General features: G+C 35.5%; 4 protein-coding genes across 8 annotated transcripts; 2 read left to right on the plus strand and 2 right to left on the minus strand.

Annotated features, from left to right (window-relative positions):
- The first annotated feature begins 6,865 nt into the window (after positions 1 to 6,865).
- LOC112706642 (uncharacterized) lies at positions 6,866 to 7,840 on the plus strand. 2 transcript variants are annotated; one of them, XM_025758053.3, is made up of 2 exons: positions 6,866 to 7,022; positions 7,115 to 7,840. In XM_025758053.3, exon 2 carries the CDS (start codon positions 7,122 to 7,124, stop codon positions 7,677 to 7,679), a length of 558 nt encoding a protein of 185 aa, XP_025613838.1. In that variant the 5' UTR covers positions 6,866 to 7,022; positions 7,115 to 7,121; the 3' UTR covers positions 7,680 to 7,840. The 2 variants fall into 2 exon arrangements, with proteins under 2 accessions (XP_025613838.1, XP_025613839.1); XM_025758054.3 differs by having other exon boundaries at positions 6,866 to 7,017.
- Positions 7,841 to 8,059: 219 nt separating this feature from the next.
- Positions 8,060 to 10,794, minus strand: LOC112706643 (zinc finger A20 and AN1 domain-containing stress-associated protein 8). 4 transcript variants are annotated; one of them, XM_025758058.2, is made up of 3 exons: positions 10,647 to 10,789; positions 10,402 to 10,497; positions 8,060 to 9,006 (listed from the first exon to the last, which is right to left on the minus strand). In XM_025758058.2, the coding sequence occupies exon 3, from the start codon at positions 8,994 to 8,996 to the stop codon at positions 8,478 to 8,480; it is 519 nt and encodes a 172-aa protein (XP_025613843.1). In that variant the 5' UTR covers positions 8,997 to 9,006; positions 10,402 to 10,497; positions 10,647 to 10,789; the 3' UTR covers positions 8,060 to 8,477. The 4 variants fall into 4 exon arrangements, with proteins under 4 accessions (XP_025613843.1, XP_025613842.1, XP_025613841.1 ...); XM_025758057.3 differs by having other exon boundaries at positions 8,060 to 9,011; positions 10,647 to 10,788; XM_025758056.2 differs by lacking the exon at positions 10,402 to 10,497 and having other exon boundaries at positions 8,060 to 9,011; positions 10,647 to 10,794.
- A 1,249-nt stretch (positions 10,795 to 12,043) lies between these two features.
- On the plus strand, positions 12,044 to 15,685 carry LOC112706644 (zinc transporter ZTP29). Its single transcript, XM_025758060.3, has 12 exons — positions 12,044 to 12,389; positions 12,494 to 12,552; positions 12,655 to 12,747; positions 12,849 to 12,938; positions 13,068 to 13,149; positions 13,225 to 13,280; positions 13,425 to 13,481; positions 13,735 to 13,775; positions 14,461 to 14,528; positions 14,799 to 14,855; positions 14,948 to 15,065; positions 15,325 to 15,685. The coding sequence occupies exons 1-12, from the start codon at positions 12,320 to 12,322 to the stop codon at positions 15,368 to 15,370; spliced, it is 837 nt and encodes a 278-aa protein (XP_025613845.1). The 5' UTR covers positions 12,044 to 12,319; the 3' UTR covers positions 15,371 to 15,685.
- A 5,221-nt stretch (positions 15,686 to 20,906) lies between these two features.
- LOC112706647 (zinc finger protein WIP5) lies at positions 20,907 to 23,720 on the minus strand. The gene is made up of 2 exons (XM_025758064.3): positions 22,070 to 23,720; positions 20,907 to 21,451 (listed from the first exon to the last, which is right to left on the minus strand). The coding sequence occupies exons 1-2, from the start codon at positions 22,712 to 22,714 to the stop codon at positions 20,984 to 20,986; spliced, it is 1,113 nt and encodes a 370-aa protein (XP_025613849.1). The 5' UTR covers positions 22,715 to 23,720; the 3' UTR covers positions 20,907 to 20,983.
- Between the last annotated feature and the right edge of the window lie 1,768 nt (positions 23,721 to 25,488).

The raw sequence follows: 25,488 nt of genomic DNA on the forward strand, positions 1-25,488 counted from the left end.
CTTTTTGATCTTTTTCTTTTGGAAAAACCCCTTATCTGGGCGAGCTATGTTTTGAATTTTCAAAGACTTGACACAGCTTCTGCCTTTTCTCTCTTATCTCTTTTTGACATTCCTTACTCATTCAAATTTTCTTTATTTGAATTGTTTGTAACTTAGGTTATTTTTGTGATGCATTTTCATTCTTCTCGGCTTTTATGACTTGTGAGTCGATAATTTTTTGAGTTTATCATTATCTGCTTTCATAACCTCTTTACACCGACTTATTCCTCGTTGTTTTTTCATGACGACCTGCTAGGTCAGTTCATGGGATTTTCATTTTTTTTGAGCTTAAGTCGGCGCGTTTTGTAGAAATAATAACTTAATGGAATTTACAAAGAGATGAAAAAGATCTTTATTTGTTTTTAAAGGTACTTTTGCTACCGAGGGATTAAAAATAGTTTCCCCTTAGCCTCCACTTTGATGCCTCGTTAAAAACCCCCGTCAGGAAAACCCTTTCTTTGGGAAGAAACCTTGAAGTCGGGAAAAGAGTACATCAAGAAATGGAGTTCGCTTTTAACTATAGTACCTTTTCATATTACAAGCATGCCACGACCTAGGTAGCTCGGTGCCGTTTAAGTCGGTCACCTTGTAGTAGCCTTTTCCTAAGACTTCACTAATTTTGTATGGCCCTTTCCAATTAGTAGCAAGCTTTCCTTTCCCAGACTTGTTAACTCCAATGTCATTTCTAATCAAGACCAAGTCGTCTGGAGTGAAGCTTCTTCGAATGACTTTCTTATTATATCTATTTGTCATCCTTTGTTTTAAGGCTGCTTCTCTTATCTGGTCTTGTTCTCGGACTTTAGGGAGTAGCTCGAGTTCTTCTTTGTGTCCCTGTATATTTCCATCCTCATCGTAGAAGCTCACCCTTGGATTTTGCTCGTTAATTTCAATTGGTATCATGGCTTCTATGCCATAAGCAAGTCGGAAGGGTGTTTCTCCTGTGGCAGACTGAGGTGTAGTCCGATAAGCCCATGATACATGAGGGAGCTCTTCAGCCAAGACTCCCTTGGCGTCTTGCAACCTTTTCTTCAACCCCCAGTATGACCTTGTTAGCCGCTTCAGGTTGCCCATTTGCTTGTGGGTGCTCTACCGAGGTGAACTGATGCTTGATCTTCATGCTGGCTATTAGGTTTCTGAAGGTAGAGTCGGTGAACTGAGTGCCATTATCAGTGGTGATGGAGTGAGGTACCCCATACCTTGTGATAATGTTCTTGTAGAGGAACTTCTGACTTTTTTGAGCCGTGATGGTGTCTAATAGTTCTGCTTCTATCTACTTCGTGAAGTAGTCTACTCCCACTATTAGGTATTTTACTTGTCCAGGTGCTTGGGGAAAGGGTCCTAGCATGTCCAATCCCTATTTCGCGAAAGGTCATGGAAAAGTTATACTGATGAGCTCTTTGGGGGGAGTGACATGGAAGTTTGAGTGCATTTGGCATGGCTGGCATTTCTTCACGAACTCAATGGCATCTTTCTGCAAGGTCGGCCAGTAGAATCCTGCTTGGATAACTTTTCTAGCTAATGACCTTGCTCCGAGATGATTCCCGCAGATACCATTGTGGACCTCTTCCAAGACTTCTGTTGTCCTTGAGGTCGGGACGCACTTTAATAATGGTGTTGATATCCCCCTTTTATAGAGCATATTTTTCACCAAAGTGTAGTTTTGTGCTTCCCTCTAGATTTTCTTGGCCTCTTTTTTCTCTTTGGGTAGGATGTCGAATTTTAGGTACTCGATTAATGGGTTCATCTACCCGAGGTCTAATCCGGAGACTTTAAGGATGTCTTGCTTGGCCTCTGCTTTTTCCACAAAGGGTTCTTGGAGAGTTTCCTGGATCAGACTTCTATTGCTCTCCCTGACTTGGTACTTGCTAGTTTGGAGAGGGCGTCTGCTCTATTATTGGGATTCCGAGTTATGTGTTTGACCTCGGTCTCTGCAAAACGTCTGAGATACTCCAAGATTTTATCTAAGTACCTCTTCATATTGGGGTCTTTAGCCTGATATTCTCCATTTATTTGGGAGATCACCACCTGGTAGTAGCTGAACACAACTACTCTGGTTGCGCCGACTTCTTCTGCCAGTTTTAACCCTGCAATCAAGACTTCATATTCTGCCTGATTGTTAGAGGCTAGAAATTCGAATCTGCGGGAGACTTCTATTTGTGTTTCCTCTTGGTTGACTAATATTTTGCCTGCACCACTTCCGATTTTGTTGGAGGATCCATCTACATATAGTTCCCATGTAGTAGAGGCTTCCTCTTAGTCTCCTGCATATTCTGCCACGAAGTCGGTGAGGCATTGAGCTTTAATTGCTGTCCGAGTTTCGTATTTTAAGTTGAACTCAGATAGCTCTATTGCTCATTGAACCATTCTGCCCGCAATATCCGTCTTCTAGAGGATTTGCTTCATGGGATGGTTTGTTCGAACTCTTATAATGCGAGCTTGAAAATAAGGTCGTAACCTTCGAGAGGCTACAATTAAGGCGTATGCAAACTTCTCAAGTTTTTGATACCTCAATTCAGGGCCTTGTAGAACTTTACTGGTGAAGTATACGGGATGCTGTCTGACCTCGTCTTCCTGTATTAGAGCTGATGCTGCAGCTTTGTCTGCTACAGACAAATACAGGATGAGTTCTTCCCTAACTTTGGGTCGGGTTAGAATGGGAGGTTGGCTTAAAAACCTTTTGAACTTCTGGAATGCTTCTTTGAATTCGGGAGTCCATTCGAACTGGCATCCTTTTCTTAGTAGAGAGAAGAGTGGTAGGGATCTTAACGCTGATCCTGCCAAGAACCTGGAGAGAGCTGCAAGTCGGCCATTCAACTATTGGACCTCCCTTAAGCAAGTCGGACTTTTCATTTCTAGGATTTCTTTATACTTATCGGGGTTGGCTTCAATCCCTCTTTGTGTACACATAAATCCTAAAAAATTTTCAGCCTCCACCACGAAGGTGCATTTTGCAGGATTTAGCCTCATCCCATGCATCCTTATGGTGCTGAAAACTTGCGAGAGGTCGGTCAGGAGGTCGACCTCATTCCTGGTTTTTTTCTAGCATGTCATCTACGTAGACTTCCATCAAACTCCCAAGGTGAGGTGCAAACACCTTATTCATCAGCCTTTGATATGTGGCTCATGCATTTTTTAGCCGAAAAGCATGACCACATAGTAATAGTTTGCTCTTGGCGTGATGAAAGATGTCTTTTCTTGATCTGACTTATATATCAGAATTTGATTATATCCCGAGTACGCGTCCATAAACAACAAGTATTGATACCCTGAGCTGGAGTCTACTAGGGTATCAATGTTTGGTAGTGGATATGGGTCTTTAGGACACGCCTTGTTCAAGTCAGTGTAATCGACGCACATCCTCCACTTGTCGTTTTACTTTTTGACCAGCACCACATTTTCCAGCCACGCCAGATATTTAACCTCTTTGATGAAGTCAGCTTCTAGAAGGGCTTGTACTTGTTCTTCCACACTTAGGCCCGCTCTAGTCCGAGCTTTCGTCTTCTTTGTTGAACAGGTCGCGATCCGGAGTACACTGACAGTTTATGCGACATGAGTTCGGGATCTATCTCTGGCATGTCGGAGGCTTTCCAAGCGAAGAGGTCGAAATTTTCTTCTAGGAGCCTTATAAGTTCCTGTTTCTGATCTTCTTTCAGGTTGGCTCCTATGTTGGTATTTTTTCCTTCCTCTTCTCCAATCTGCACCTCTTTAGTTTTTTTTCCCGGGCTATGGGTGCAACTCATCCTTAGCTCTGACTCCTTCGAGCTGTATAGTGTGAACCTCTTTGCCCTTTCCCCTCAGGTTCAGGCTTTCATTGTAACATTTTCTTGCCAATTTCTGGTCTCCCCTGATGGTTGGTATTCCATCAGGTGTTGAGAATTTCATGCAAAGGTGGGGGGTGGACACGACAGCTCCGAGCCGATTTAGGGTAGTTCTGCCTATTAAAGCATTGTAGGTACTAGGCTGAACCTACATCGACGACTATGAAGTCGATACTCAGAGTTTTAGATTTTTCCCCTTTTTCAAAAGTTATATGTAGGGGTATGAATCCTAGTGGTTTTATTGGGATATACCCCAACCCATACAGAGTGTTGGGGTAAGCTCTTAACTCCTTTTCATCTAGTCCTAGCTTATCAAATGCCGGTTTGAACAAGATGTCGGCTGACCTTCCCTGATCCACCAGGGTTCTATGAAGATGGGCATTGGCAAGGATCATGGTTATCCCAACTAGATCGTCATGTCCAGGAACGATACCTTGTCCGTCTTCTTTAGTAAATGAGATGGTTGGGAGGTCGGGAGCTTCGCTCCCGACCTGGTAGACTTCTTTCAAGTGCCTCTTGCGAGATGACTTTGTGAGGCCGCCTTCACCGAATCCCCCCGAGATCATATGTATATGTCCTTCCAGGGTCTATGGTGGTGGATCTCTTCGGCCCTCGTCATCTCGCTTTCTCTTGCCGTGATGATCCGACCTTTCTACGAGATATCTATCCAGCCGACTTTCTTTGGCCAGCTTTTCTATCACGTTTTTTAGGTTGTAACACTCATTTGTTGAGTGACCATATAACTTATGGTACTCACAGTAGTAACCACGATCCTTCCCCTTTTTATTTTTGATGGGCCTAGGGGGAGGTAGTCTTTTAGTATGATAAATTTTCTTATAGACATCAACTAGGGAGACTCGTAGAGGAGTATAGGAGTGATATCTCCTTGGCCTTTTCGGGCCGACTTCCTCCTTTTTCTTGGGCTCTCCCTCTCTTTCTCTTTTAACGAGTGAGAGTGCCTAGGTCACCAATTTGGCTCTCGAATCCTGGTATTTTTCTCTATGTTGATGTACTTCTCAGCTATTTCCTGTACATCACTCAAAGAGGTCGGGTGCCTTTTCGAGATAGACTGGGAGAATGGGCCTTCCTGAAGTCCATTTACTAGGACCATGATCACTACCTCCATGGGTAGGTCTTGAATCTCCAGGCATGCTTTGTTGAACCTTTCCATATAATCTCTCAGAGGTTCTCCAACCTCCTGTTTTACTCCCAGGAGGCTTGGTGCGTGCTTTACTTTGTCCTTCTAGATGGAGAATCACATCAGGAACTTTCGCAAGAGGTCGTCGAAGCTAGTTACCAACTTTGGGGGAAGACTGTCGAACCACTTCATCGCTGCTTTCGTCAAGGTGGTCGGGAAAGCCTTGCAGCGAGTAGCATCAGAAGCGTCAGCCAGGTACATCTGACTTTTAAAGTTGCTTAAATGATGCTTTGGATCTGTGGTTCCATCGTAGAGGTCCATATCGGGGCTTTTAAAGTTCTTTGAAACTTTTACCCTCATTATGTCCTCGCTGAATGGGTCTTCTCCTCCCAAGGGAGAATCTTCTCGATCGCTACGAGAGCTTTTACTTTTAAGAGCAGACTCCAGCCTTAGGAGCTTTTCTTCTAGCTCTTTTCGTCGCTCGATCTCGTTTCTTAAGTTTCTTTCTGCCTCTCGCTGTCGCTCCAGTTCTTGTTTTCAACTGTTCCAGGCGCCCTTGGTGGCTGTGGAACAATCCCATGAAATCAGCTGCATGAGGTTGTCCCTTCAGAAGAGTTTGCCTTTGGGTCTTTCAACCCAGAGGTGCCCTCTCTATGTTGGTTGGTTACCCTTGATGGGTGAGTATATCCGTGTCATGGTTTCCAACGTCCTGGTTCTCTTGCTCAGAATCGGACGCTATGTGGCCATCTTCGTGTGAATCGTTACTGGTTGATCTCGCGGGTCCCCGGCAATGGCGCCAATGTTGCGATGGGTAACCGGAGATTAGTGGGCTGGACTCGTGGGGTTGGCCCAATCGTTTGAGGGAGGAAGTCTCCGACTAGGTCTGCGTCAAGGAGCCTCTGTCCGACTAGCGTGTGTGAAGGAATGAGGGGTGGTACCTGCAAAGACACTCCGATACTTAAGTTAGCAAGAGCCTAAGCAGGTTTAGAGAGTATTGAAACTTAGAGATACCTGATGGGTGTCAGTGTATTTATAGTGGAGAACCAATAACCACCGTTGGAGTAGTTCCACCTTTTAAGGAGGATAACCGTCCCTTTATCTTAGGAAAATTGAGATATGGCTCCTAGAAGTAGGTTGAGAGATTTTAGGGGCAGTTACTTATTCAAATAAGTGGTATCTGTCAGCTATCTATCAAGCCCGACTTCTTTGGAGTGGAGCCTGCGTCGAATCCGACCTCTTCTGAAGAGGTCCGTTGTGAAGGAAGGCCAATCTATGGATTGGGCCTTTTTATCTTATTTGGACTTGGGCCTTAACGTTGGGGTAGGATATGAACAACTAACTATATAATAATTTCTTTGGTATTGTCATCAAGATTATTGTGAATTAAAATTTTATTACTATTCACCACATACAATAACACCATTATGGGCGAAGGAGAAATAGAAGAATCAATTTCTAATGATATTACATGGTAAAAATCAATTGTCTAAAAAATGGAACTAATAAAAGAACAAATAAGAATCAATTGCCTAAACAATTATAATCTTAGTGATTAGGTTATGTAAACATTCAATATTGAAAAGTATTTATTATCATCAGTATTTTAATTTTTATTTTCTTGTGTAAAAAAATTGTTTTTTTTTTAGTTATTTATCCAAACACTATAACTTTAAAATAAGTACTTATATAACTAAAAATCCAAATACAAAATAACTTATTTATAAATTGCTATTAATAAAAGTTTTTATTCTTTAAACTTTTTTTTCAAAAAAGCTTATTTAAGAGCCTTAGTATGAAACAAGTTGGGCCAGGCTCTCTAAGGTGTAGTTGGGCCGAGCCCGCTAAGCAACTGGAGTATTCAGACCGGGTGATCTGTTCTGTTGTGTTGTGGAAAACAGAAAACTGTGGGCGGAGAAAGGTAGGATGGAAAACAAGAGTAACAGTCAATCTGCATCTGCCTCTGGAACTTGTATAAAATTCAATCTGTTGTGTTGTTAAGATCGTATTCGCTTCTCTTGCTCGGTACGGTAAGCTTCTGAACCCTCTTGTTTTAAGCTTTAATCAATTATTAGGTAAATCGGAAGAGGGAATTGTTAATTTGATTGGATTGGGGGTTTAGGAGAAGAATGGTGACAGGCTACAAACAAGAATATGTGTACAAGCACCCGTGGGAAAGGGTAACATCTGCATCCTGGCGCAAGTTCGCAGACGCTGAGAACAAGCGAATTTTGTCGCACATTCTGGAGGTTGACATGCTGAATCATAGCCTGGACTCTTCCAATGGAATTCTTCGAACCACGAGGGCGATAACGGTGCACTGTCCGGGGCCGTGGTTTGTGCGGAAGATTGTTGGTCAGGATATGTGCCATTGTGTGGAATCAACGGTTGTGGATGCGCGATCTCGTTCGATGCAACTGATTTCCAAGAACATCAGCCTCCAGAAGTTCATAGAGGTTCAAGAGATGACTCGCTACGATCCGCATCCGGATAACCCTGCGGGATGGACGCTCTGTCGCCAGGAGACTTCCATCCGGATCAAGCCTTTTTCGGCACTCGCATCCATGGCGGAGAAGGTGGAGCAGCGATGCGCCGAGAGGTTCCTTCAGAATAGTGGCAAGAGTAAGGAGGTTATGGAGAGAATTTGTAAATATCTTGAAGCAGAATCTAGTGGATTCTCCTTGTGATTCTATATTTGCCATTTAGCACTTTGTTACATTATTTCCTTCTCCTGTTTGTTACATTATTTCCTTCTCCTTCAAGGGATGGCGGTGATTTGTTCTCTCTTTCTTTGACATGGCAAAGAAGCACTGTGAAATGATAAATAAATGACTGACCTTTTTGTTAATTGTTATGGTTTATGGGTTAAATTTCGATCCTATCATTGCCTTAACTCGTCCACATTACCGTTTACTTCTGTTTCTCAACTCGAATCGCACTTGTATACAACACTACAATTAAATCTACACCTGATTCGAAATTCTAACATTGATTCTCAAAACAGATCGAACTTCTAACGCTGATAATTCAAGTGTTGAAAAGTACGGTTCCAACTAAGCTGGATACATTTGTTACCGTGAAATTCATAGATAGGCATGAAACCATAATAATAATAATTTACAATCTAGCCGAACATCCATGGATGCTCCTTAAATCATCTGTAAATTGCACATACCATTCTGACATGTACTACTACAGAGATACGGAACAAAGTAGACGCATTACAGTGTTACTAAGTACTAACACCACCAACACCCACCAAAACCAGCAGACATTTAAAGAACTTAAAAACACTCGGGCATATATTTTCGCCAATCACATGAAATAGAGTCCTTCAAACTGCAGAGATGTCCTATAACTCCAAGTCCCCCCTCACATAACAATATAATAAGAACACCACTAAAAATATGCAGGAAACTCGGAACATCTCATCATGAAATTCAGCATAACAGCATCGCAGGGCATGAAACTTCAACACACCAAACCTAGATCTTATCAAGCTTCTCGGCCTTCACAACTGGGTTCGCTTTCGCTATAGCATCCCGTGCAGCAGTACGGTAATCATACGGGCAGTCATGCTTGTCTGAGTAGCGATGTACGGCACAGAAAAGGTTACCACATCGACAATTAAATCCTGTCAAACCAACCCTCTTATTGCAGCTGCTGCAACGTTTTGGACCGTCCTTGGGCTTTGCCTCACCACTCTCCTCTGAGACTGAAGCAGATAAAGGTTGCGTGGAAATAGCTTTTGGTTCTGTTGAATTGACTGGAATATCCACATTGGCAGCAATAACAGGTTCATTTCCACTGCTACTTGATGACCCATTCATAAGATTTCCTATGGAAGATGCTGCAAGCTTGGCCTGCTCCTGTTTCAGCATCATGTCCTTGTGGCACTTGGAACACATGTTCATGGTAGCTGGACTCCCGAAAAATCCACAGTTGTTAATGCATAATATAGGACCTTCTGGGGGAGCTTGGCATCCAGTCTTGTCATGGTCCATCTTTTTTCAGCTTTCCTGCACCAAATTTTCCTTTTTTTAGTTTACATCATTAAAGATCAAATCATGACTAGCTTCCAAACATCTACATTACTCAAAACATGCAAACTGGCCAATTAATATACAGCATAAATATAAGCTCAGTCTCATTAATTACGGGTAAATTTTCCAACACAATCTCCTGAGCTAATGAGCATTCACTTAAACAAGGAGAGAACAGAGAGATAGTTCTTTGTTCATCTCTTAATGCATGCATATATACATTCATTTTCTACTTGAAACCAATTCTGGAACAGGAAAGATGATCATTCCCATTCAATAAAGTGAATTTACTTGCCAAGCATACTAGAGAGCAATTTAACATCAGAAAAAAGGGATCAACCAGTATACTTCAAATAAGAAATGTATTAAAAGCGGTTCGTAAACTAATGTGACCTAGACAAGCTATTATACAGATGGTCTTCCTTAAAACCTCAAAAGGAAAGTTTGCAACAATCACACCATCCTGACCCCTAGACCCAAACTGAAAAGTGAAATGCTAATGAATTTATAAATTTGAACACTCGGGTTGCACAAAAGACATAACTCTACATCAGGACAAACAGTAGACCAAACTCATAGCATCATGCACAATGGGTAGTTGGTTCAATCAAACAACATCATCGGTAGCACAAAAGCATAGCAGTCAGCAAACAGCAGGAAAATAGTTTTACAGAACTCCATTTTAATAAGCATATAACAAAGCAAGCTTAAGGATGTTGACCCATTTAATAATTAATCATGAGTTAATAAAAATGAATACGTTTTCTGCGATGTGATATATGAATCATCAGCTCAAATCTCTCTTTAATATACATTCGATCACAGAATTTACCAGATCAAGCAAATTTAAAATGACAGTATCTATAGCTGATTCGAACTTAACCATCACTTAAGATATTCAAAACCATTTGAAAAGTATTCATCTCTGCTAAATGCAAAAACTACATGAATCTATCTCCTCTTATTCAACAAGAAAGGAAGGAAGGTTGACGAAAAGATAAAATGAAAGAAGAGGATGGAAGAATCAAAAGGAAAAAAAGTTCGGTTTGACGAAATTCCTTAAAGAGACAGCATAAAACAATAAGCAGGCCCAAAAAGCATTAAAGTATTAATTATAGTAGCAGCAATTAGGGCATAGCTCGCAATTCAAAAAACACCGAAAATTTAATAAAATTAATTGCAAAATTTGCCAGCATCTCAGAACACGGCCCTAAATCTTTACCTTTACTACAAATTTGCATGTACAGATTAGTGTTTCCAAAATTCACCCAGCAAAAACTTAGATTCCTTAAAAAAGGTGATATAATATAAAACAGAAACGGAAAAAAAAAAGAAGAAGAAACATCCAGAAGGTGAATAATCTAACCTGATTGCCAGGAAAAACAAACAATTTTTTAAAAAATTCCGGAAACAAAAGCTTCAGGCCGATCTATAAGCCTCAGAATTGCAACGAATAAATATCCTGGGTAAATGAAATAGAAGCAAATTAAAAGAATAACAAAAAAAAAACACACACACACGCACAAATTAATACTTAATACTCGAACAATAGAACAGAATAACAGAAAAAGAAAAAACTGAAATCGAAAGACAAGGTAACAGAACCCTAACCCTAGCAGATTTGGGATCGACGAGGAGAGAGAGACAGCAAAGCCCGATGGACGGAGAAGAGCGAGAGAGAGAGTCTCTCTCTTTCTCTGTGTTTTGGCATTTAAAAGGGCTTTGCCAACGATGATTGGAGGTGACGTGGAAGTTTATTATTGGGTGCGCGTGTTCCTCGTATATTTCCCAATTTGTCCTTTCCCATGTTCCTAATGACGATTTTACCAGCTTTGGAATATTACCCCTTCAGCACAATTTCTGTTTCTGATGCGCAAGGGCAGCACTGTCCAGTTATTATTTTGTGAAGTGCTCATTACGTTAATTGAAAGATTTGGTGAGGTGGAAGGTTAATCATGGCCATAACACCTGTATTTGTTTTTCTAGTTTTTTATATTCTTAAGATGTAATCATATTTTCATTATTTTGCTTTCCATGTGAAACCAAATTTTAACAACTTAATCACCTAAATCTAACACAACACTTTGGGTTTAGACACATTTACATGAAAGCCAAATCTCACATATTTTATATTGGTAAATTCTAGTAGGACTATATTATGGTGATTATAATAATTATACAACTATTGTTAAAATTATATTTTTTTATATTTTGATAACACTTTTTTTTAAATAATATTTTTAAAAAATATTGTTTAATAATAAAAAATATTACTTTAATTTTAGCCACACTTTTAAAAACACTATAATAATAATCACTATAACATAGTCATATTAAAAAAATTTAAGAGGAGTAGCCTGAGTCAAGCACCAGCACCTTCACTTTATCTTTTTCTCAAAAACTTGCAACATTCTAACTAACTTTGCCTAGAAGAAATTTAATCAATATACTTCCACCTACTAATTACAAAAGAAAAGGATTTTGCTCCAAAGTATACTACTATAAATATGTTCATCATGACATTGTATTATAGGCCATTGTATTGTTGGGTCTAAATAATGTAATGCAAGTGTATAAAGGCCTCATAGTATAAGTAGTTCTATAAGCCCATAAAAATATCAACAAGTACAAGCACTATTTAAATTTATAGTTTAACATTTAGATAACTTTTTAAAAGATAAATTTAAGAATTAATTTTTTTGTTTATATATTAATATATAAATAATTATTAATATAAACTCTTTTATATTAACAGTAAATAAAATTTTATTTATTTATTATTGTTTTAATCAAACTACCAATATTATCAAATATGAGTATATGTCAAATTCATCCTAACTAAAACTCCACATAAATCTTATAGAAGGAGTAAACCTTTTCCAATAAACTTTTTTTTTTAATTCAGTACTCCAACAATTAAATATGATTATAAATTAGATCATAATTTAATAATGACAAAGGATAAAATAGATAATATAAATTAACCAATGTATTCGGTAGGTGAAAGTATGCTACTACTATGATCTAACATAAAAAAAAATGGAAATGGATGCAAGAATCATCACCAGCATCATCATCAAAATAAAATAGAAAGAAAAAAAATATTAAAAAAGTATTATTTTTGGGAGTAAATACAATTAGATAAATAAACCGGCGACCAGCAAATGCGATTCAGCGTCGGCTGCGAAGTTTGGAGTGACTCTAAGACGGTGTTGGGCGTGACACGGTGAACCTCCGTTCAGGGAGAGAGAGAGAGAGAGAGAGAGAGAGAGAGAGAGAGGGCAATGGATTCTCAGTCTCAGGTTGCAGTAGCTCTTGCTCTTTCCCTTCTTGGTGGCCTCAGTACTTCCTTCGGTACTCTCTCTCCCTCTAATCACTTTTACAACTCTAGTGTTCTTCGTCTTCAGCTTCAGCTACAGCTTCAGCTTCATACCCACGTGCTCCTTTTTCTTTTACAGGTGCCCTTTTTGTAGTTATCAATCCAGCTCCTAATTTGAAGATGCTTGGCTTATTACAGGTGCCCCTTTTTTCACTTCAAAATTTGGAATTGGAATGCATGTATGGTGTTTGTTGATTTGCTTAACTGAAAATGCCTTTCATTTCATTCCTTGCAATGAAGGGTTTTGCAGCTGGTTTGATGCTTAGTATTTCCTTCTTTGACCTTGCTCATAATGCTCTCAACTCACTTGGCTTCCTCAAAGGGAATCTCTGGGTGGGTAACCTTCTCTTTCTCTGCACTTAACTACTTGGTGATTCATGTCATGTTCTCTCATTTTAGTTGACTAAATTGTTTTTATCTTCTCACTCCTGTAGTTTTTTGCTGGCGTAGTATTCTTTGGTGTTGTTGCCAATTTTATCCCTGAGCCAACACTTGCTCCCGCTTCCAGTGACAAGAGTAGAAAGGTTTATATCAAATGATTGTACTGTTTCCCGCTCTATTGTTGAATTTGCAAACTGCCATTGCACCACTCATCTTGTATATTTCATAGAGATATCAAATTTTCATGAATATTATCGCGTCCTTGAAATTAGAAAAATGGGGATGGAGGAGGCAAAGATATCATGAAAAAGCATCGCCGCCAAGTTTTATTCAGTGGAATTATTACCGCAGTAGGTATGATCATCTTGTCTCTATAAATTTATTTTCAGTGTCTTTTAAAGTTTAATGTTTACTTAATTCATTTACCAGGTATAAGTTTGCACAATTTTCCAGAGGGAATGGCAGTGTTCCTTGGTTCAATTAAGGTACCCAACAAACTATTCATGTGCATATGCATCTGCAAGACCGCAACTTTTATCAACAATTGTTGAATTATTGCTTTTATAATTGCTGATATGCTTGTTAATGTTGCTTCCATTTGATGTTTGTTTCATGATTCCTTTCCATAGGGCCTTCGTGTTGGCCTCAACTTGGCATTGGCCATTGCTCTGCACAATATCCCAGAGGTATAGATCTTGTGAGAGAACCTGTTTACTGTAGACATGGTAGATATATTTCAGTGGTGCAATTAGAAATGAATGAAGAGCAATGGTCATTATGATAATTTCTTTTTTCCAATATTTTAAGTTTCATTTGAATAAATTTTTTACTATGTTTAGATACACATTTTCTGAAAAAATACAGTATTTTTCTTTTTTGTTTTCAAATCTCCCATAGGCCATAGCTGTGATTGTTCTATAATGAGCTTCTGCTTTCCAGGGTGTTGCTGTTGCACTTCCTGTTTATTTTGCTACAGAAAGGTAAGAAGTTTTTAGCACCTCTGTTGCTTTAGTTTCTTGAACCAACTGGAAGATGACATATGCATTCAACTGTAAAGTGCTTACTAGTGATCTTTGCCACTGTTATCTGAAATAGTGAATTCATCAATGATCTATATATAGAGTAAAGATGTCAGATTTGGGAAATTTATTCTTAGTGACTCTGAGAAGTTGATATTGGGATCATTATCTTAATAGTTTTCTGATGTATATAATTACCATCTGATGGATTTCCATGATACCAATGGTGCTAAAGGCAGGGATGTAGGCAATGCAGATGATGGGATAGTTCTGATTTTGATGGTTGTTCTTGAAGAACATCCTTTTCAGGGTCATGATGCTATTGTTTACCTATGGAGGCTGTTTTTGTTGTTTCTTTGCTTCAGTAGAAAAGTTATTAAGAAAGTCAAACAAATAAATAGAAGAAAAGAAGCTTGACCATCATTTTCGATTTTGATGTTGGTATCTAATATCTATACAAATGCAATTGAAGTTTATGGCATTCTAGTTCAAGGATCTGATTATGCTACATTTGCAAATTTGTATGTTATCGGTAACTCGTGTCACCATGTGGACTGCAGTTATGTCAATAATTACTGTAAACTTGAATTAGATCTGTAATTTTTTTTTAAAAAATGTTTTGATTTTTATTCTGGATGTTTTGTAGTAAATGGCAGGCATTCAAATTGGCATCACTTTCTGGATTTGCTGAACCCTTGGGTGTTATAATTGTAGGTAAGACATATGATTTTATGTTGCTTTACACAGTACAGCTTTATTTTATTTTCAAACAGAAAGCTATGTATTATTGGTTTATACTTTATAACAAAATGAAGTGGTTTACACCTATTTCAATCCTGAACATTGAATCTCTCAATCAACTAGAAATTTGGCTTTTATGCTATAATAATGTGATTTCGTTATTTTGTTAACACTTAGAAATTTTAGATATTGTGAATTTACTAAGGTGAACCTACTGTGATGATTTCTTTTCCTTCACTGTAGCCTATCTATTCCCTAGCAGCTTAGATCCTGAGATTTTGGAGGGTTTGCTTGGATCAGGTTCGCCTAACACAACTTGTTGTCTTCTAGATGCCCCAGTTAGATTTTAGCATCCATGTTTTACATGCATATTTGTTTTATAATGATTCCAGTTGGTGGAGTTATGGCCTTTCTGACCCTTCATGAAATGCTGCCATTGGCTTTTGATTATGCGGGACAGAAGCAATCTGTTAAAGCTGTCTTCTTTGGGATGGCTTTCATGTCTGCAAGGTGACACCGATAACCTCGTTCATTCTATTGTTTTTTGTTATTCTGATGAAAGATTTGACGCTTTCGAGCTTCCAATTTCATGTCTTCATGTAAACTTATTTGATTGTTATGGTCTGTTTAATGCATGTCTGTCTGTACATATTGAAATGTGAAAATTAACATTATCTTATATCACAAAATCTTTGGTTAATGTTTCTACCTGCCTTTTCTCTCTGTATCCGCTTAATGGTGTAAAGTGTAAACATTGTTGAATGTGCAGCCTATACTTTCTGAGTATCAGCTTGCCAGAGGACATGAGCTTGTAGAGGAACAATCTTAGTTTCTTTTTCTGAATGTGATGAATCGATTTCAAAGTATTAACGTGGTGTGGCGTCTTGCTGATTCTGTCACCAGTGGCATGGCAGCAATATTCCTTCACCGGTGAGTATCTCAGTGACAATAATGCACAACCATCAACCATGTCTAACCTATGACTATAGGTTTCCATTGTAGAACGAATGTACAGAGAAAAACAATATATATAAAGAATAAGAATATTCTGTCTTTATTCTTTAACCGAATTCCTGCGCTACTGTCTCATCAATTAAAACTTAAAAGTCTGCGGACGCTAAATTGCACAATTTGCTGATTATTATATCATGTTTGGTTATTTGTGGCATTGGGGTGTCACAAACTTCATATACCATTTCCCAAAACTATGTTGCATATCAAAATACAAAGTGGTACCTATGCTTAACATCTTATGGGCCTATTTTGTTACTATTATATGGAACTTGATGAATAGTAACTATGATGAATCTTTCAATGTGCCAATGTGGATTGGAAGATTATGTGCATGTTTGGTTCCACGTTTCATCATCCAAATCTCCGATTATTTTTCTCCAACGACGAGTTCAGATGTTTGGCCCATTCTCCTCTCTTCCTTATCAACATTGAGTTACTTTAAAACGGACGTTCCTAAAAAGCAAGAAAATGTTGCTTCGGTTTGGTGTCCATTTTTTCCATTCAACTTTCAAAGTACGTGATTAAAGTCTTGTATACACTTCTTAAATTTATTCCTTGTAATATTATGTTGTTATTGTTTCTTCTTGCTTACAATTCTAATTTTATTATTTTTTAATAAATAAATTTATTCACTATTAACTCTTTCTGTCTAATGTTGGCTTCTTCAACTAGGAATTGCACAACCTCCTATAATTCATGCACTTCGTGTTATAAATATATGAAAAGTTCAAAAAGTTAAAATATTCATATACTTTATGTAAATATACTTAAATAATAAATAGAAAGGTAAAATCAAAACAATAATACATATTATGCTCTTTTTTTATCAATATGATATTTAATTAAAAAAAATCCAAATACAAAACACATTGACATCAATTCAGTTTTAATCAAAATTAACTCTCTAAAAGCACATTAGCCAACGCCCTTTTGTAAATACTAATCCTCTCCTAAGTCCTAACACACCCTATCTTGGATACCAATGTAATTTTATGTTTTATAGGTTGAGGGTATATAGGGTGTGTTTTGGACAAGGGCATTGGTGAAATTTGTTGAGAAATGATGGATTACCCTTTCTTTTTCAATGAAGCTTTTGGATGTGTCAAGATTTTATGCTTAGATAAGGACTGGGAGAGTAAAGATCCCTAAACGAAATAAGGAGACAAAAGTGTTCAATCAACCAAAGGCGCATCTAATTAAAGCAAAACAACTAGGATAAGCAACCAATTTTTCCTTTAATAATTCTACCCCAGTACCCTTTTTCCTCTCCCCTTTATATCTCTATCTATCCTTTACAATACAATGTGTTTTATCCTTAAAAAAAAAAAAGATATTCAAGTTTTTCATTGTAGTATTTGGCAAAAAAAAAAAACAATTTTCAATTTATACATATTTTTATAGCACGAGTCATGAAGAAATTTGAGTTGTTTGCATGAGACTAGAAATTCAGATCACACTGTTCAAAAGTAAAAAATTAACTGCATGTATGGTATCTATAAATTTGCTAAAACTATGTCTACTTTTTATGGATAATGATTCAGCTGCTTTTTATCATGTAAAGTACCCAATTTCCTTTATTCATACACTGCTTAATTAACCAGATGCACCGACAATCTCAACAGTGGCTTCAGAATTGGAATAAAATTAACAAAACATTGGGTTAGTTATTAGTTAATTAGGCAAATAAGGGTGGGATATGTTTATTGCCTTAAATAGGAGTGTGTTGGTATATATGTGCATCAATTCCTATTTTTCTCATTTCAATGAATAAAAAAACTTTGAAAATATATCTATCAATTATGATCATACAATGTTTTAATTTTTGAATAATGTTACACATTTAATATTTTTATTAAGGTGAAAATTTACGTGCAGTCAATTTTATAGGAAATTGATAATTGAGAACCGTTAAATGATTTGAATGATTTGACTAAATTTTTATCTCATGACTCTCAACTATCAATTTTACGTAAAGTTGACTGTACCTGAATTTTTACATTTATTAATTACGTCTAACTAAATTAATTTAACATCAACAAAAATCGGTTATGGATAATATTATTTCAAATTTTATTATTTAATTTAATTAAACTTAGTTCATAAAAAGACTTGGATGTGTAGTATTATTTTTATTTTTTTTCATTTCTAGTAGTAAATTACATAAATGAGAAGAATTTGAGTTTTCTTAATTAATTAACAATATATAATAATAGTAATGCTAGGAAAATAAAAAATAGTCAAAATTTATCTTATTTGACTAATTTTTTTATTATTAAATATTTTCGATATAATAATAAAATGAGTGAGATATAGCCTATAGGAGCCAACTTGGTTTCACATAAACTCAAATGTTTGCAGGAGGCACATCAATATGTATAAATAGTTAAATACATTACATGCACTTTGATGTTCGAAACTACAATCTTTTTGAAATTGATATCCTTAGCAAGATCACAGGAACTATGCAATTTTTTTAAATATTTCTTTTATCAATTTTTATTTTGAAAATAATAGAAATATAAATTTATATATTATCTATTATATTATTAACTTAATTTTTTTTTTCAAAAAAGTGATTACATGACATTGTATTAAAATTTTTATGACTACAAAAAATTTAAAATTTAATTCTTATTGACCTCTAAAATTTTCTAGCATAAATTATATAGAAAAAAGTCTATGCAAATATCAGATACTCCAACAAGAGAATTATTATTTTGATTGAATTATTATTTTACTTAAATCAGCCTTATTAGCTTCTAAAGACTTTGAAGGGTTTGTTAATCAATGACACGTAAGAGTAAGAAGTTAATTAAGAAATCATTTCTACTCCTTGAAGTTATTATATATATAAGAATGAATATAAATAAATTAACAGCAAAAATCCAAAAGCAATATTTCTAGACGTTGACGCTAGATATGAAGATCAAGATCAAATTAAATGAGAAGCCTAATAATTTTATATGGAAGATTCACATGCGAACAGAGACACTATCATCTAAGGTAATATCACCGTGGGTTCTCTCTACGTATATATTATTATTACAAAAAACTATATAAACCTTTCCAAAGAATTTTGTCCACACCTTTATAAATTATACTTAATTATACTCTTAATTAAACTCATAATTGAAATGTATATAGCTTACCCTATTTCATAATTTTGCGCACACGATCATATGAAACGTCATGTTACCCTTAAATACATTTGTTTCATTGATATGAGATATTATTAGGGAGACAAAATTGTCCCACAATGACAGAAAATGAAGCATATAATAATACCACTATTCCTCCTAAGAGTATTAATGTTATGTTGCAACAATAATGACGCCAAATAGTGAACCCTACCTACACCGTTGGCCATTGCTTTGCAACATTCATGGAATTTTAGTTGCAATGCAAATTTAAATCACTAACTTTAATTTATTCGATCTAATTTCTAGAGACATTGCTTTCACAATGGTCCCCGAGTTTGCAATATTCTCTACATCAGTACTTTTATATATACACCATTATTGGACATGAACGGCAGAAATATTATTAAGGTTGAAGCTAAATTAAATAAATATCCAAAATAATATATTATTACTTCTTTTAATTATATATATGAGGCTACATTATAATAATAATTCATACACACATGTGTGGTTGTGGTCTTGTAGATGATGAATATTCCACCTAGTAGATTTTCTTTTGCGCCTACATACACACATTTAATTTCTATCATATATTATACCGAATCATATTCTTCATTTTTTTAAAAAAATTATTAATGTCTACAAGGTTCCATCACATCTTCTCTGATCTATCTTTCTTATAATCTGACAGGTTTGTGTTCATTGGGGGATATTGCATTGTGACAGATTGACGTTACACGGATACCGTAGATAACAAGAAAAGAATCACATACATATGTTAAGAAATCAATTAATTCCTTTTTCAAAACTAAACATGTATTAAGAATTTCAATTTAATAACTTTTATTCACTAACAAATAACTAATCGTATAAAAAAATTTATGTTATTAATATATTAAAATTAAACACTAAAGTTTTTGTCAAATATTATTAAGTGCGTTTGATCATGATTTAAATTCTTTACTAGCGAATATAGTTTTTATTTTATATCCTATATATGAAATAATGCACATAGATACAGTAAAAGAGAATAGATGAAAAGAAAAAATAAGAAAAGAAGAGAGGGAATAAGGGACAGAGAACGTGGAGTCCCGTTTTTCTGGGTTTGAATTTTGGAGTGATGAGAGAAAGAAATTGAAGGCACACTCTCTCACTCTCATAGCTTCTCTTCTTGCATTGTACTTTGATCATATTTGGATATATGATTATGACATGACATCTCAATGCACTCTCTCTCCCCCTCTCCCGGCCCCTTCAATTTCCACTATTCTCATCATTTTAATATTATTCATTGCATGCCCATTTCATCTTAACTTTTAATTTTATTAAATAAAATGGAATATAGACTTTACTTTTGAAAATTTGCATGGGGAAATCATTAGGGTGAGTCTAAACATAGTATTGATTAGAAGAAGATGAGTAGTGAGTTATGAGTATTGTATGTGTAGTGCAACTTTCTATCTATGTTCTCAAAAGCTTCATGGCCCCCAATGCAACTACATATATTCTCTTTATTCCTTTTTCCTTTTTCCTTTTTCATCTTATTAATAAAGTTATTAGTTATTAATTGAGTACAACAAACACTACTCACCTAATTATTGATAAAATGTACGTCTCCTTTGTTAGTTCTACTAGCTATTTGGCTTCTTATTTGGTTTGTTTGATGTACTACTCTTTACCATTAAGAACAACTAATAATTAAATGAAGATGATAATGCTAGCTTACTAGCCAGTAGAAAACTAACTAACGTTTCCTTGCATGAAGATTCTTACCATGTTGACCATTTCAAACTCTTTGCACATCACATCAAATCAACCTAAAATGTTGGAAACACATTCTTTTGGACACAAAAGCATGTGTATATTTTTTGGGCCTCAATTTAATTAATAAAAAGAATTTAATTTTGATGTATTTAAAATATATTTTAGACAGTTATTCGATTAGATTTATGAGTTTAGATAGTTTTTTAAATAGTATGATTAAAAAGTAACTATTTCTCCTAATATAACAATATACAATTAGTTATTTATGTAAATTTTTTTATTGCATGAAAATTAAATTATTATAAAATATCATAATAGAGAAATTTGAAGCAAATCTGGCTAACTAACTAGGCAATATATATCAAGGCATGGTAATGGAATTGAGAAATGAAATTAAATAGAAGGAAGAAATGTATTTGGCAAGAGTGAGAGGGATTCGGAAATTGATTAGTAATTATAATCTAGTCCAAAATGTAGTAGTTGAAGCATAAGGGAAATGAAATTGATTAATCAAGTATGATGATGATGAGTAGTAGAATTAGAAAGATGATCATTTTCTTGGTCAATTTCAGAGCCAGGTTCATTATCATCTTGATCAAGAGAATCAATGCCATAAGCCTTGTGACCATTCCCAAAGGCCTTGATATGATCCTTGAGAGACCTCTTATGCTTGAAATCAGAGCCACAAGAACAATACCAAAGCTTGCCACAGTTCTTCTCATGAGTCCTCCAATCACCTCTCACAGCAAAGGCCTTGCAACACTTCCTGCACATGAAAGGCTTGATTCCATGCTTCCTCTTGTAGTGTGTTTGGAGGGTTCTGAAATCTTTGAGAGGCTTGGCTCTTGGATGATCAATGTTGTTCTTACACCCTGGTGCACAGCAGTAGCATGGAAGCCTAAGCATTGCTGTTGGTTGTGTTCCCCTTAGTGATTCTGGCCCCTTCCTATATTGTGATCCATGCCCCCACATATGCATCTGCTCCATCCATTTTCATGTTAATTAATGTGAAAACTCGCATACAGTTGTCTAAATATGTCAAATCATGCGACGATTTGAGTCACTAGTTGTTGCTAGCTAGCTAAGAGCTAAGAGTACTCATCACTCACGTGAAGCAAAATATAAAAGTGTAACAGTGAAACAGCACTTAGCTTCAAATTCGGTGTTTTTATTTTAACTTTGCCGGCAGAGTAGCGATGAGTGATTTTGAGTCAGAAAAAGGGGGATGGAGATAGAGGCGCGTCGTTTTCAACATGTTTGAATACCCATCTTGGGATTAAAACATAGAATAAAAAGTTTTCAGTCACGAGTGTGTAGGGCATCCTTATAAAGAAACACTACTACTTCTTAGCTTCACTCCCACCCCCAACATTATTCTACATACATACATACATCTAATTAACTTTATCAAAACTCGTTAACACCTTATTTAAATCAAATCAAATCAAATCATTTTCTTTGTTTGATTTCATAATTAAGCCCTAGAGGAGAAAAAACCCTAAATTACATGGCTGGACTATTTATTATTAGATGCAGATGAATGGATTATAAAAAAGAATTAAATTAAAAGCAAGAAATAAAGTAGAAGGAAGGTACCTGCATGTTGTTGTATCTGTTGAAGGTCTTGAAACAAAGGGGGCAAGAGAACTGTGTTGGACCAATCAGAATCTGAGCCGGTGTTGGGATCCAATATTGACCTCGATTCATCGATTTCGAATCAGAACCTCTTCCTCCTCCTCCTCCTTCTTCTTGTTCTTGTGACACTGACGCTGCTGAAACTTCTTCTTCGCATGTCATATTCTTACTTCTTGTTTCTGGAAGCCCTAAGTGCAAAGCCACCGTCACACTCTCATCGCCGTCATCTCCTCTCTTGTGCTTCTCCTTCACTTCCATGGCACCAAACGAAGATTCCAGATCTTGAGGCCTACTACTCGTACTCCTGCTAGGGCTTAGCTTATTCAGGAGAGGAAGCGCTTCTCTTCTCGGTGGAGACTCGTGATTGGAACCAAAAACATAGGTGCTGCTTGGAGAATTAAGGTCGAACCAATAACCATTGTTGTTCAAGTAGTAAGGATTATTTGTCATGATGCAGAAGAAGAAAGTGATCAAAGGAGGTAGTGTGTGCAAAAAGACACAGTGCTTTTTTAGATTTATCAAGAAATAAAAGTAGATGGAGGAGGAAACAGTGTTTGAAGGGAGACAAGAGAAATCAGTTGCCAACTGTGAAGTGTGACTTAACATTGCCGATCATAAATACTACTTATATATGTTAAAGCCAACCGGGTGGAAAAAAGTTTATACAAGAGACAACATATCGATTAGTAAAATTGATGGTTGAGAATCGTTAAATAATAGTTTAGTCAAATATTAGCTATCAAACTTTACATGAAATTAATTGTGCTGAGTTTTCGCTTTATTAAAAGATTAATACATTATAAGAAATGAATATTGTTGTGGGTCTAGCTAGCAGTAGCCATAAATAGTTAGATAAGAGACAAATTAAAGCGATGGAGTCATCGAAGTTGAAGTCTTCTCTCTTCAAGACTGCCTGTTCTCTCTCATTCCCATTCACACGAGAAGCAGAAACTTCCTTGCTTTGTAGGTTGTAGCCTCATCAGGGTGAAAATCTAAGCTTAAAAACATTAAAAACATAAGTTTATAACTGCGTGTCTTACAATATATACATATATGTCTTTCCTTTTTCAATCACTCCTACACATTTTACCACCATTCCCTTTATTTTATAATTAAACCTTTTTTTACTTAAATCAAATAGTACATTTATTTAAAATGAATGAAATGACTTATATATTGTATTTATCATTGAATCATGCACGCTGTAATAACTAAAAGAAATGTTTCAATCAATCAATTATTTGTTACTATTAGAAAGAAAGGTATATATATAATAACTCATTAACCAAAAAATCTTAAAATGTAATTTAAATTTAGGACAAATTAGTTTTTAACTCGTTAGGTTAAAGATATCATGAGAAAAAAAAAGTATAGCTCGGATTAGGATTCATTAATAAATTAATAGTAGTAATGGAGGAGGTAATTAAGTTGACTAATTATTGTTCCGAGGAAGTAACACATAAAATGTGATGTTTGGTAGCCACCATTTGGTGGGGGAAAGGAATGGAATGAAAGAAATAAATAGTTAGGGTTTAAAGCAGCAAAAGCATTGGTTTGCACGCTCTGTTCAGTGACTCAGTTTCCGTGTCTCCGCTGCAATGACCAAATTCAAGTAAGCCTTGTTAATTAATTCTTCACTTTCACCACAACTACTGTTGGATCTACCTTGTCTTTCTCTTCTCTTCAATCCTTCTCTCTTTCTCTTTGGTCAACTTGATGGTTACTACTTACTACTATTAGTAAAAAAATCATAAATATCATTCATAAATATGTTGTTACTCTTTAACATAAACAAATTAAATATAGTTCTTATGCATTATCGTTAGATTGATGTTAAATTTTTAAAAATTTAGTTGTCAAAAATATATTTAAATAAAAATAAAAATATAGTTTATTCTAAATTTGAAATACTTTATCTATGATATGAGGAATAGTTTATATTTCTTTGCATAAAGTAAAGACATTTTTTGAAGAAAAATAAAAGGTATGTACAGTGGAATTGAAACCCCATTTTTATAATGGGATAAATACAAAGTGGTGTAGCTAAAGTTGACAGAAGGATCGACTAAAAATCGTTATTCTCTCTCTCTTTCTCTCTCTCTGTGAATTATACAGGAATCACAGTGAATCTAAGTTTGGATCTTTGCCAGCAAAAGGTTCACACAAAAAGAAGGAAGTGGAAATTATTATTATCATGACCAATTGACCATATAACAAAGTTTGTTACCTAAAAAACTTTAAAAGGCTGATGAATATATATGGGTTTCAGTGGCGAATTGAATGAAATTATTAACGTGAATAATGCATGGTACGGTTTGATTTTGATTTGAAGGATTGGAATCCGATCCGTTATAAATATCCTTTCGTGGAAAAAAATGTGACTAGAAATCACTCACTCCATTTTTTTCCTCAAAGGAATCTTTTTAGTTTTCAACTTTACCAATTAAGAATGCATGGTTAACTTTTTCTTTTTCTTTTTATTATTATTATTATTGTTATTATTATCAACTGTGTAACTGCTTTTGCGTGTTCACTTTAGTTTATAGTATTGTCGCTGTATTTTCATACTCTACTACCGTACGTACCAGGTGGCTCTACCACAATCTAATGATCAAATACTATTTATAGAAGATTCAATTCAACAATGCAAAGTGTGGTCTTTTCTTTATCAGAAATCATCAATGTATATTTTGATCCTGTTGATGTGTTCATGCTCCAAATGGGACTAGTGAAGGATATACTATTGTAGTAATTGATTACCTTCTCTGAACACTGTACCATATAATTTGATGACCACCTACACTGTACCCTAACATATCTATCTATCTTAGGTCCTAATAACTACTATACTGCACCCTAAAACATGCCATATACTCCCAAATAATAGTCCACATATATCAGATGTGTCTCAAAAATTTGTATATGCTTTCCAAAAATTTTCAATTTTCTAAAAGTAATTTTTTTCTATTATTTGTAGGTTACGAAAAATAATATTTTTTCTTTTTTTTTTTCGCAAATTATGAAAAATAGTATACATTTTTTTCCGTGATGTATGTCTGTTTTTTTAATTTTTCACAAATTACAAAAAAACAGATGAGTTTATATCCCTATATATTACTTTAATCACCTATTTTAGTATATTACACTAACTAAATAACCATTTGAAAATGAATTTTTGATAATGTGTATATATATATTTTTCTTTGTTTGTTACTAAAATTACCACTTCATAATATACTCTCAAATAGTATACACATATCACATATGTAAATTCTGTATAATATGAATGCAAAGTATATTAATTTTTGTGTGCATTCGGTTTAGTAGAAACTAAAACTTAGTTATTGGTCACCAAAAGTTTCTGTTTTAGTAATATATCT

This window comes from Arachis hypogaea, chromosome 8 (assembly GCF_003086295.3).
Source record: "Arachis hypogaea cultivar Tifrunner chromosome 8, arahy.Tifrunner.gnm2.J5K5, whole genome shotgun sequence".
Taxonomy (NCBI): Eukaryota; Viridiplantae; Streptophyta; class Magnoliopsida; order Fabales; family Fabaceae; genus Arachis; species Arachis hypogaea.